The sequence below is a fragment of the Mycetomoellerius zeteki genome, unplaced genomic scaffold, assembly GCF_001594055.1.
Source record: "Mycetomoellerius zeteki isolate Tzet28-1 unplaced genomic scaffold, Tzet1.0 scaffold316, whole genome shotgun sequence".
NCBI classification, from domain to species: Eukaryota; Metazoa; Arthropoda; class Insecta; order Hymenoptera; family Formicidae; genus Mycetomoellerius; species Mycetomoellerius zeteki.
In genome coordinates, this window is record NW_017257301.1 from 4949 (window position 1) to 16897 (window position 11949).

Genomic DNA, 11949 nt, shown 5'->3' on the forward strand with positions numbered 1-11949 from the left:
GTAGTTCGTAGTTTGAGCGCGTTTCTTACTGCGAAAAGAGAGAATTGTGGCCGAGTGTTTGCATCATAATATTGACCAATAATAGCATCAAATACTTTACACAATAAATAATTATAATATCAATATAATTGTAAAAGTATATTAAATGATGAGCATTGATACTGTTGTAATGACTGACTCAGAAATGATGTTAATGTTATTTTAATTGTTAGTAAATTAGTAACGCAATTAACTTATCGCGCATCGTTTTATTCATAAATGTGATCTTAATGAATATCGCTAAAAGATAAATGCAAACAAAAAGGGTTAAATATTATATTTTATATTTATGATTTTATATTTAGTATAAGTAAATAGTTAATATATTTTGAGCAAGACAAGAAATTAATATTTCAGTGAATATGGCACTTGTAATAACCATTTGGAAAACAAATAATTGTTTTACTTCGTAAGCATTCGTATAAAATTCAGATACGCCATTGATGTCTTGCATACCTATGAATATTTGCGAATATTAATCGGACAGTATATTTAATTTTCAAATTATAACAGAAGAAATTATACTTACGTCGCAAAAGCTTTGAAGAGAGATATCGAACATTTTAGCAGCTGTCAAAGTTGATGGCCGGTTTGATCTGATCATCACCATAATTAAGCCATTCACGTTCTTCGTTGGTATCATGTACCAATCAATGGAATATGACACATCTCCAATCTTTCCACTCTTTAAGAAAAAAGTTGAATATAAATCTGGAGCTCAATGTTTATTCGAATAAACTAATTAAATTTAATTATATACTGTTTGTCTTAAATTAATTAATAGCTCAATTTAAATTAATTTAATTAATTAATTATTTGTTTTTAATAATGGTTATTAAATTTACTTCTTCTTTAAGACGATCGCCGATAGTCGATAAAGTAAAAACATTTACAAAAATTGAAGTAACTAATATAAAATATATAATCACACCAAAAAATTTACTATCTTCCCATTCCTGAAAGAAATTTGTGCAAAAAGATATAACTTGATTTTAAGAATAAATTATCTCTTTATTTATGCAAGAATATATTTAAATACCTTAAGAACTCCATATTCAAGAAAGCATATAATAATAGTACATAGAATCATCTCTGATAGAAAGACGATAGTTAATGAATTTTCGATCATTTCAACATACCTGTAAGATATTATTACGAAACAAAAAATTATTATGAAATAAATGTAACTATTATAAATTGGAATAATCGCGAATAATTATACAGGGTTGCCATAAATTTTTCGTCACAAAATTCCTTGACATTTTTCTGATTTCCAGACAAAATTTTTTGATTTTCCTAGACTTTCAATAATACATATTTTGAAATTTTTTTGTATTTTTATCCTGATTTGAAAATCATTGAATATTTTGTTGATAGAGCAATTTAACATAACAGTGTAAATTACTATTAATGTTGTTGACACTGCATTTAATTGTTAAGTTAGTAGTATTTTTTGTCTTTTCGTTTTATGTATAAACACGATTCTTTTCCTCTTCCTCTCTTTCTCTTTGCTGCTATTTATTATCAATAAACAGGAGCAAGAGAAAGAGAGGAGACTATAAAAAACATAAATCAATGAATATACAGTTATTTTTTATCAAAACTAAATCCTGTTTAAAATCTACTATTATAAAGGCTACTCTTCCCCCCACCACGCGTTATCAAGTGGTAGCGCAAGCCGTGAGAGCACATGAGGGCGCGTAACTAAAATTGCGTGGCTGTGATGTACGCATATTTTAAACTTCTTTACAGCCATTTTATTCCCTGACTTTTCCATGACTTCCCTGATTTCCCTGACTTTTGGCAACCCTGTTACATTGCAATATAATAAAAATTATTTATGATATGTAGAATTTATGCTTCAGAACAATATTTATAGTAAAAATAAAATCGAAACTTTTTTACACTTATATAAACGTATATTGATGTTATTGGCGATACATTTGTTGAAAAATTGACAATTCTTTTTCCGACCTGAGAGCTCGCATGTGATACGTGATGATCCAATTGAATCGTTCATGAAGATCATCAATTCCATCAACCAATAATGTTTCCATATGTCTGCGAGCGATCTCGAACAAGCAGCAAGCATGCATCACACAACTGGCGATTAAACTGTAAACACCGCAGTTCGTAGACAGGATCATAGTGCTGAACACGATCTGAACGACGAAGAGAATCTCGTAGAATGGCGAGTCTTCCACCACGAAAAAGATGTAGTCGCTGAGATAAGGCAAAGGTAAATGAGTCGTATTGTCCTCCTTGATGACTTTGTCCGCCACCAATGGCATGATTATATGGTAAGGCAACGCGCCACCATACAACAATACCAAATACATCATCGTGAATTGCCTGCCGACTTTGGCGTTTTTTACCATCACCAGTCGATCCTCTTCGCTCTCCACATCCCTGTATTGAATTTCCATCTCTTTCAGGCAGCATTTGATATCGTTTTTGTTGATGATCATTGTCCAGAACTTGATGATACCCAGCAGGCTGAACACCTGAGCGGCTATGACTTTCATGTATCTTGTCAGGTCCTCCGCGTCGAAGAAGGTATATATGATGTGTGGGACGAGCAGAAAACACATTAAGCAAAACACGATGCTCGTCTGGAGATAGTATTTAATTTTATACATTGTAGAATCATCCCCGTAAAGTGGCCAGATGCCAATAGGCGTCAACAGGAATTTGGCGACTCTTAACACATACTCCGCGTCGGACCTGTAATTGAAGTTTTGGAATAGCGCGCGATCGTCGACCGGCGATATGCTCGCGATCATTGTCCTACAATTATTCGCTTCGCAAAGTTTAATTCTCGACTGACAACAACAAAGTGGAAGAGGGATCGTTGATCGGGTAGCACGCAAGTTAACGTAGGCGCTTGCGTGCAAAAAGTTCGCCTCTCCCAAGTAACTGTTAGTAAGGGCTATTCTTTTAAGAACCGTCACAACTTTCATTGGAAAAAAATATACATTATTTCAATGATGATTCTACGCAGGCGTTGTCAAGAGGTAGTTGCGAAGACAAAGATTTGCTTCGTTGAGCTGTTGAAAGCAAAAGCGTACGGTATTCAGAATGGTGAATACATTTCTGTGCTTTACAAAGTGAAATCTAATTCGAAATATTTGCTGTGCGTTTTTAAGTTCAATGCGATGATATCAGATGTAAATTGACAATATTTGGACATTCTCTAACGCGTTGAATATAAAAATATCAAGTTTTTTATATATAATAAGAACTTTATTACCATTTGTTATAGAAAAATTTAGTTATATAATATAAGAATTTATTTTAAAAAATTAATAAATTCTTGAAACTATTCGAATCAGATGGTATCAAATAATATTTTCGTGGTAGGAATGCAATTCCGTATGCATCTCTAAAATTATGTAAGCAGTGCACGTTATATAATATGTATATAATATGTATACAATATGTATATAACCTTAATAAGTGATATTACGGGATACATAAGACAATGTTGATATCTGTAGATATATTTATATAAGTTTTAAATTCAACTGAAGTTTCTCTACTTGAACATTTTCACACGTCATTTGTATCTTGAACAGCTCCACGTCATTTGTATCTTGGTAAGTTATTTACTGAAACGTTCTTCGCAAGCAAACTCTACTTGATAATTTAGGATGATTGTAGAACACGCAGTCTATTACTTACGTTTTATAAAATTTCAGAAAAGGAAAAAGTTTTGGAAAGGGAAAAATAATGATATACGACAATAAAAGTTCTAAACAAAGAATATGTATTACGCAATTGGGAAGTTAGTCGTATAACTCAGAAAGCCGACAATTCAAACAAATTTTTTTCACAGAAAAGAACGTGGAAAACATATATGGAAATTACATGACATGTACTATTTAAATTATTGTCAGTAATATGATTTATTGTTCGACAGAGAAGTTTGTTTTTTGCTGATGTCATATAAAAAGTGAGATGTAATCTCACGAAGTGACGATAACAGTATTTCTTATATGTATATAAATACTCGATGCGATAATAGTTGAAAATTTATGTAGTCATCGCTCGTATAAAATTAAAGTACGCCGCTGATGTTTTACAAACCTAAAACGCGAGTAGTGTATATAACAAATGTTATATTTCTATCAGTTTTTAGATGAACATTATAAGCAATTACCTCACAGAACCCTTGAAGGGAGAGATCGAATATTTTCGCGGCTGTCAAAGTTGACGGGCGATTTGATCTAAGCATCACCAGAATTAAATCCCTTACAATTTGTGTTGGCAAATCATACCATTTGATAGAATACGACGATTCTCCTACCTTTTCGCTCTTCATAATAGAAACAAATGAATATCAATCGACTAATTTATTATATCATGTTTGTCATATTTTTATTATTATTATTTTATCATTTAAGTTTGATCGAGTTTTGTACGAATTTTTCGTTTGTTTGTAATTGTAATGGATATGTATTACAAGATATTTTATAATTTATAAATTATTTAGTATAAATTTGTGGAAAGTACCTCTTCTCTAAGGCGATCACCGATAGCTGATATGATATAAACATTTACAAATATTGACGTCATTAAAACAAAATATGTACCCATATTTAAGATCTTTCCGTCTTCCCATTCCTGAAATAAATTTGCGTAAAGGTAGATTTGAAAAATTTCATCTTGTGTTTTATTCTAATAATTTCTATTAATAGATATACCTTAAGAACGCCGAATTCCAGAAAGCATATAATAATAGTGCAACCAATCATTTCGCATAAAAAAACAATGTTTAATGATTTCTCAATCATCTCTGCGAATCTGTAATGTATTCTATTATCCAGTAAACAAAAACTAGTATAAATTATGAAAACGCGTTTTCTATCTTTGTCTTAATATGTAATTGCATATTGCGTGTGATTTAACGAGAATATAATGAGGAAATTTACAGAGATACTAATATAAAGGGTAAATTAAAACTTTCTCACTTGATGGCCTGCATATGATGTTCGATTACTCTCCCAAATCGCTTGTGAAGATTATTGATTCCATCATCGAGGACTGTTTCCATCTGTCTGCGCACAACTTCAAACAAACAGCAACTGTGCATCACACAGGTAGCAATCAAGCTGTAAACACCGCAGTTCGTGGAGAGTATAATGCTGCTGATCAGAATTTGCGAAACAAAGGTAATCTCATAGAACGGCGAGTCTTTCACTACAAAAAAGACGTAGTCGCTAAGATAGGGTAAAGGTATTTGTGTCGTGTTGTCTTCTTTGACAATTCTATCCTCCAGTAGCGGCATAATTATATGATAAGGCAACGCGCCGCCGTATGATAATCCCAAGTACATCATCGTGAAGAGCCTGCCAATCTTGGCGCTCTTCATCATCACCAACCGATCTTCCTCGCACTTCACGTCTCTATACTGCATTTCCATTTGCTGCAGGCAGTATCTGATTCCTTCTCTGTTAATGATCATTGTCCAGAATTTAATAATGGCAAGCAAGCTGAACACCTGGGCGGCTACAACCTTCATGTATTTTGTCAGATCTTCTGCATCGAAGAAGGTGTATATGACGTGTGGGATAAGCAGATAACACATCAATCCGAATATTACGCCTGTCTGGAGGTAATTTTTTATTTTGTCCGACTTGGAGTTATCTCTGTAGAGCGGCCAAATACCCATAGGTGTTAACAAAGTCTTGGCCACCTTCACCACGTACTCAGTATCGGCCTTATAATTGTGATTTCGAAATAGCATGAAGTCTTCCATCGACATCGATTTCGGAATTTTTAGTTCGTTTTTATGTAGAATATATATATATATATATATATTTACTGTGAAAATATTTTCTACGACTGATGGATACGAGCGTGACCTGCGAGAATCAACCGTGAGCGCTTGCGTGCATAATTCGCGTCTTTTTGCGACGATCTCTTTGAGACCAATCTGCGAGAATTATGGAAAGTTTTAATGGTGAGGGAAACGCATGCAATTTCAGCGACACGCATGCAATTTCAGCGGCAACGCATGCGCTGTGATGGTGGTAGCTTTGGACTCTCCAAGTCGGAGCTTTATTCTTTCATGTCGTCTGAAGGAGTAGAGAGTTCTTGTCAGAGGGTGAACGTGAGTAGATTCGTATAATTAAAATATGCTTCTGGCGCTTCAAGGAGATTATTTGATAATATTACACAGTACAACACAGATTCCCTCCCATGAAAAATTCAAAGAGATTCTGAAAGTAAGTGTTCTAAATTATATAATAAATTAAAAACAACTGAGTATCATTTTTTTCATATATTTTCAAATTTTTATATGTATTATAATAATAATAATACAATTATAATTATTATAGTAAGAATCTTGGTCATTTGATTTACCATTTGTATGATTTCGATTTTGTATCACGAACAATGGACCAGCAGTATTCACCACGCATGTGTCTGATGTCTTTTCCTTTGGAGCATATCTCAATGATCGCAATGTTTTGGTGAAAGCGTTCGCCATATTTATCACTGAATTCACCCAAATTTGGTGGAAAAAATCCAAATGATTGTGAAGAAAGTGTATTTTGAGCGACATGTTTACTTTCATTGCAAACCGAAATGGAAAACCGAAATTATTTCAGCAACAATTTCTTTGCAATTGAAGTAAAACTGTTTTTAACAACATAATTTTTATATTTTTCCATTATTAAAATTATTATTAAGTATTTCATAACATTAATTATTCTTCTGTCTTCCATTTTTATTACTGCTTAGAAGTATATCCTGTATAGCCTGGTAATTTTTAATAAAATTTATCATATAGGTATAAAAAAAGAATTTTATAAAAAAAGAAAGTAACAAAAAATACATAAAAATAACCAATAATTTTTTTACAATTAAATATAAATTTGAATTTATTCTTTTCAATCCCTCTAGGGTCTTTATACCGGATGTAGTATGAATCCGGTACGGTCATTTGCACCTGCATTTTGGAACGATAATTGGAAGGATCACTGGGTAAGTTGAAAATAAAAATTATATATAAAGTAGATATATAAAGTAGATGAAAACAAGAACAAAAACTTATTTTCACAGTAAGAGTGTTAAGCTCCAATTTCATATTGATAATATAAAAATATTACATTTAAAAATTGATTACAATAGTGTCTTTATTTTTCATTCTTTATCAACTCAGATTATGTGCACGAGATATAGAAGTACGATTATCGTTAATGAGTGTTTAATTAATTAAGAATTTCTATCAAACTACATATTACATACATGATATACTCTGCGCGATAACAATTAACGTGTAAATCACTCAACTGTAACACACATAAAATTATCTTTAATGATATATCAGTTTATTTAAACATCACATGTATCAAAGATTTCTTTTAATTCAGTGGCAATAACATTCTGAGATTAAAAACTGGATATAATACGATTTATCATATAACAATGAAATGTATGTCCAAACATTAGTTAATTTAAGTTACAATAATGTTTTTTTATTGTTAATTTAATTTTTTCTTAAATTTCTATCGTTTAATTTTTGTTTATTTAATTAGATTTATTGGGTTGGTCCTATTTTGAGAGCCTTGGAACGTTTGCTTATCAATTGCTGTTTGCAGAAACACAACCAGCGGAAAAAATCTATTTGTTTAACTGATATAAAGCCTATTACCGTATTGTCACAGTCGAATAATGTTATTATATAATACAAATAAAATAAAGATTTAACAATTTATTATACACAGTTTTCATAAATGAAATTATACCATAATATCCAAATTTACAATATTTTACTTGATAAAAATAATTATAATTATTTATTATTTTATTATAAATCATGCTCACTTTCTTTGAATATTATCATCTATTGGTCATGTTTCTTTAAAGTAATTTCAAGTTTTACTAGATGGCAGATGTCACTCCACGATAATCTAAATACAATCAAATTTTTTCATTTATTTATTATTAAATCTAACTAAAAATTAAAAATTGTTGAATAATCATTCAATCTAATATGATATAATCAATTTTAATTTCTTTTTATATTTTTAGTATTTGTAACGATAATTTTCTATTAATATTAATCAATAAGCATACGAAGAAATTAATAACATAATATAAATTATTTTTTTTTTAACAAAAAGAGGTCTATTAAAAAAATTAATTATTTTCAATAACTGTTTAATATCGATTGTAGTATATGAATCAGCTGTAGACAAAGAAGATTTGCGCCATATAAGTTACGCAGTTTCTATTATTTAGTCAAATAGAAAAACATTGATAAATATATAAATTTTTAACACGATTTTACTAATTTCTCCAATAATATATTTGTCATGTTTGAAGATATAATTCTCTTCGCCATTTAAAAATAGAATATATTATCCTGGTAGGTGAAATCTAATATGGCCGAAGTGCAAATTGGATACTTCTAGAATATTAAACATCCCACGCTGAGTTCTAAATTATTTTTATACATTTATTTTTAGAATTGTTTCTTCTCTTAAAGCGGAGATCTAAAAGCTGAACCTTATAGAGCTTATATGCATATACAGGTATTATATTCTCAATCGATTTTCTCTGTGATATTTAATTTTCTATTTTGAGATAAATAAGAATACAATACATTGCGTTAATATATATTTTTATTATTATTTTTATAAATTTCATAATAATATCACAAAGTGATAATAAAGAAACCGAATGTCTCTCGAATATATTTGTTGTTTGTATCTATTATTATGTTAGGATACAAATGTATTCGTAGCACATACATAAAAATCTCTCTCTCTCTCTCTCTGTGTATACAAAAATTTTTATCAATTAAAATAATATATAGTCTAAATTATTAATTTAATTCGACTTTAAGTCGATTAATTTAATTCGACTGGAAGTAACATAGTATTACATGATAGTATATTTTGCGAATAAAAGTCTCCGACAGCACAACAATCCTGATGCGTAATCCCGCATGACAACTCGTAGGATTGCATAATTTCGCTGTAATGTATTCTGTGAGTACGTCGAATTTGCACCGGCCGGGCAAAACAACGTACGTGTAAGGTTCATCAACCTTCACCCAGCGACACACTCTCGCCGGCTGGGACTTGGTCACGGATGCGATCGATAACAGGGCGTTTCGTCGACGTTTCGAGAAACTCGCGCTCCAGGCTGCACACACACCTGCGTGCACCCCGGGGCTCGAAAACGCCCATCTAGCCCCCGTGGAAAAGGTATGTCTACTTGCAGTATTGTCATGCCACAAGTGTCACAGAGCAGATCGTTGCAAACCGGCTGCCCACTCGACCGGTTGGCCGACTCCGCGCGACCGGAATTCAAAATTTTGAGATCCAAGCCCGTCGGTGTGTCCCGACCCGGCTGCAACATTATCCTCTACATGACTGCTGAGTTCAAGGTCGCGCAGTACCGGCGAAGCAACTAAAATTAGTCCAGCGGGCAGATTACCCATGCGCTCGGAGAAGCACGACGCCGCGGACAAGAGTTCGTTATTTATGTAGCGAGTTGATGAGGGTAAACCGCTGTGCCGCGACGAGTAGAAAACTTTACAGCGAGAGCTTCAAGGGAGAGAATATTGCGACGCAGCGTTCTTTCCTTTCCCTCTCGACAGATCGAAGTTCTGCGCGGTACGATTAGGGTGGGGCAATTTTTGTTCCATGTTGCGTAATAAATGTTCACCCTTGCACGAAGACGCATTATCCTGGCTGTGCAGTGAAGTCTAAACAACTTATTAGATTTAATATAGATGAGGATGCGAGGAAAACTGTCTAACTTTACACAAAGCTATTATTTATTCTGCCATATTATAAGTTGTACATTTTGCTGAAAAAAAAAACTTGAGATATACGATTATTATAGCATAAGGCTGCTACAAAGGCTGTTACATCAAGCTATTAATATCAGTCACAAGAATTATAATGAAGAATTTTTTTTATAACTTGCAACGAGAAGAGTAGTGGTTATATTAATCTTTATTGTGTAATTCCTACTTTTTTCACTGACAACACAATCGTGAAAAAAAAACATAGATGAAATGTATAATCGATGTGTTTGTTTTGCTGGGTCGGAGAACAGCGAACATTTGCGCACTTTCTATACGTTATATCTATAACTCACTTCGTGCATCTATCGATTAGCTGCTGCAGCTGAACCTCGAATGTTCTGGAACACGATGGAAACCTAAACTGCAATATCTGCGTTTATAACGATTTGTCGAAATATCTGATAAAATCCTTTCTTATTTACTAAAATCTTTTTAAGGCAAACAGCTATTATTATTAATTGCTAATGGTAAGTTATTCGAATTTTAAAAAAGTATGTCTAGAACATTAATCTAGACATCTTAAATATAAAATACAAAAAGCATTCAAAGAGAAGATTATAGGAATATAAGAAGTGTACAAAATTAGACAATATAATATATGGTTAGACATTAAAAGATTTACCAGCAAGCAAAATTACGTGTAACGTATTTTTTGTTAGATCCCTCTTCTGTAACTCGACTCTAACGATATCGTTATATGGTTATTTTTATGCTACTTTTACCGTGTACAAAATTTGCGTAACGATATATGTAACGATATCGTTACTCTCATTATAAGTTATAGAATAAGGATCTTAGGGACCTATTTTGTAACTTTTAACGACTGTAACTGTAACGTTAGAGTATCATTTCACAGCTTTTTTACCATGTACAAAATCTGTGCAACGACATTATAACGCTACAGTTACAGTGTTTAAGAGTTAGAATAGGCTCTTTATTTGTAATTTCCCATTCAACGATATAACTGTAATATAACATACGTGTTGTATTATAGTTATTGAATGGGAAATTATAATTAACCATACGTTATTACATGTAATTTTGTGTTTGCTGGGTTATACAGAATGTATCATATACACTTGAAGTTTAATGTTTACGTATTCTATATACTTGGTATTTATTGTTTGAATTATTTACAGAGTTATATCACCTCCTAGGAATCACTCACAGAGTGTAAAACCACACAAAAACCACAAGTTTCTTGGCCATACCGCTCGTTCTAAATTTACTTACGAGGTGAATAATTAATTTAAACTAAAATATTCAAAGTATATACATCAAATTATACACGAAATTTCTTAACTGTAAATGCATTCATTTTTAATTAATCTTTACCTTGAGAACGATTAAATAAAAATAATTTCTTAAGATTAGAAAAGAATGCTCTCGATTTCCTAACTACATACTTTGGATTTCCTAACAAGTCGATTTGTTTCAGTGACCTATCAAGAACGGAAAAGAAGATACATCGACGGGAAGATATACTAATTGAGAGACGCTAACTAATGAGAGAGACTAACTAATGTTCGTTAGCGATGTTCGCTAATTGTATACCATTTTCGTTCCGACAAGATTCTAGTCTAGCCGAGATCGGTAAAGAGAGAGACATGTCGTTGAGAAAGTTCCCACAGATCATCACGCCGTTCCTATTTAATGCAACATAGTTGGCAACCGTCTATCTTCGCATTTCATTACGCCGCTCTGAATGACACCTGAATGTAACGAGGTATCGCACAGCACATTGTGCATATTTCTATGAAGTATACAAGTAGTTCCGTTCACCCTTCCATTCGAGCCTAATCCGCTGGCCGTTGTTAACGGCCGACAAAAAGACGATCTTGCAGGGAGAGATAAGTATCTGGCGCGCGCACGACCCTTATATATTTCTGAATAAAATTGCATTAATTGCGTCTACTTAAAAAGGAGCGTCCTTTGTGATACGTTCGGGCCGGGCTAACGAGCGATATGAAAAGGAAATCGATAGAGCGGCACATGATACACCGAAAGAGGAACGAACGTAATATTATGCAACCCGGTTGTAACGTCGCTATTATACGCCGTTGCCCGACGATCGCGCATCG

At 32.6% G+C, this 11949-nt stretch overlaps 3 protein-coding genes across 3 annotated transcripts; 1 reads left to right on the forward strand and 2 right to left on the reverse strand.

Moving 5' to 3' along the window:
• Positions 1-441: 441 nt before the first annotated feature.
• LOC108724919 (odorant receptor 85c-like) lies at positions 442-2822 on the reverse strand. Its single transcript, XM_018451622.1, has 5 exons — positions 2014-2822; positions 1079-1178; positions 885-995; positions 569-724; positions 442-495 (listed from the first exon to the last, which is right to left on the reverse strand). The coding sequence occupies exons 1-5, from the start codon at positions 2820-2822 to the stop codon at positions 442-444; spliced, it is 1230 nt and encodes a 409-aa protein (XP_018307124.1).
• Positions 2823-4071: 1249 nt separating this feature from the next.
• LOC108724920 (odorant receptor 49b-like) lies at positions 4072-5797 on the reverse strand. The gene is made up of 5 exons (XM_018451624.1): positions 5010-5797; positions 4743-4842; positions 4552-4662; positions 4199-4354; positions 4072-4125 (listed from the first exon to the last, which is right to left on the reverse strand). The coding sequence occupies exons 1-5, from the start codon at positions 5795-5797 to the stop codon at positions 4072-4074; spliced, it is 1209 nt and encodes a 402-aa protein (XP_018307126.1).
• Positions 5798-6529: 732 nt separating this feature from the next.
• LOC108724921 (aquaporin TIP5-1) lies at positions 6530-7733 on the forward strand. Its single transcript, XM_018451625.1, has 3 exons — positions 6530-6675; positions 6949-7029; positions 7584-7733. The coding sequence occupies exons 1-3, from the start codon at positions 6631-6633 to the stop codon at positions 7731-7733; spliced, it is 276 nt and encodes a 91-aa protein (XP_018307127.1). The 5' UTR covers positions 6530-6630.
• Positions 7734-11949: the final 4216 nt, after the last annotated feature.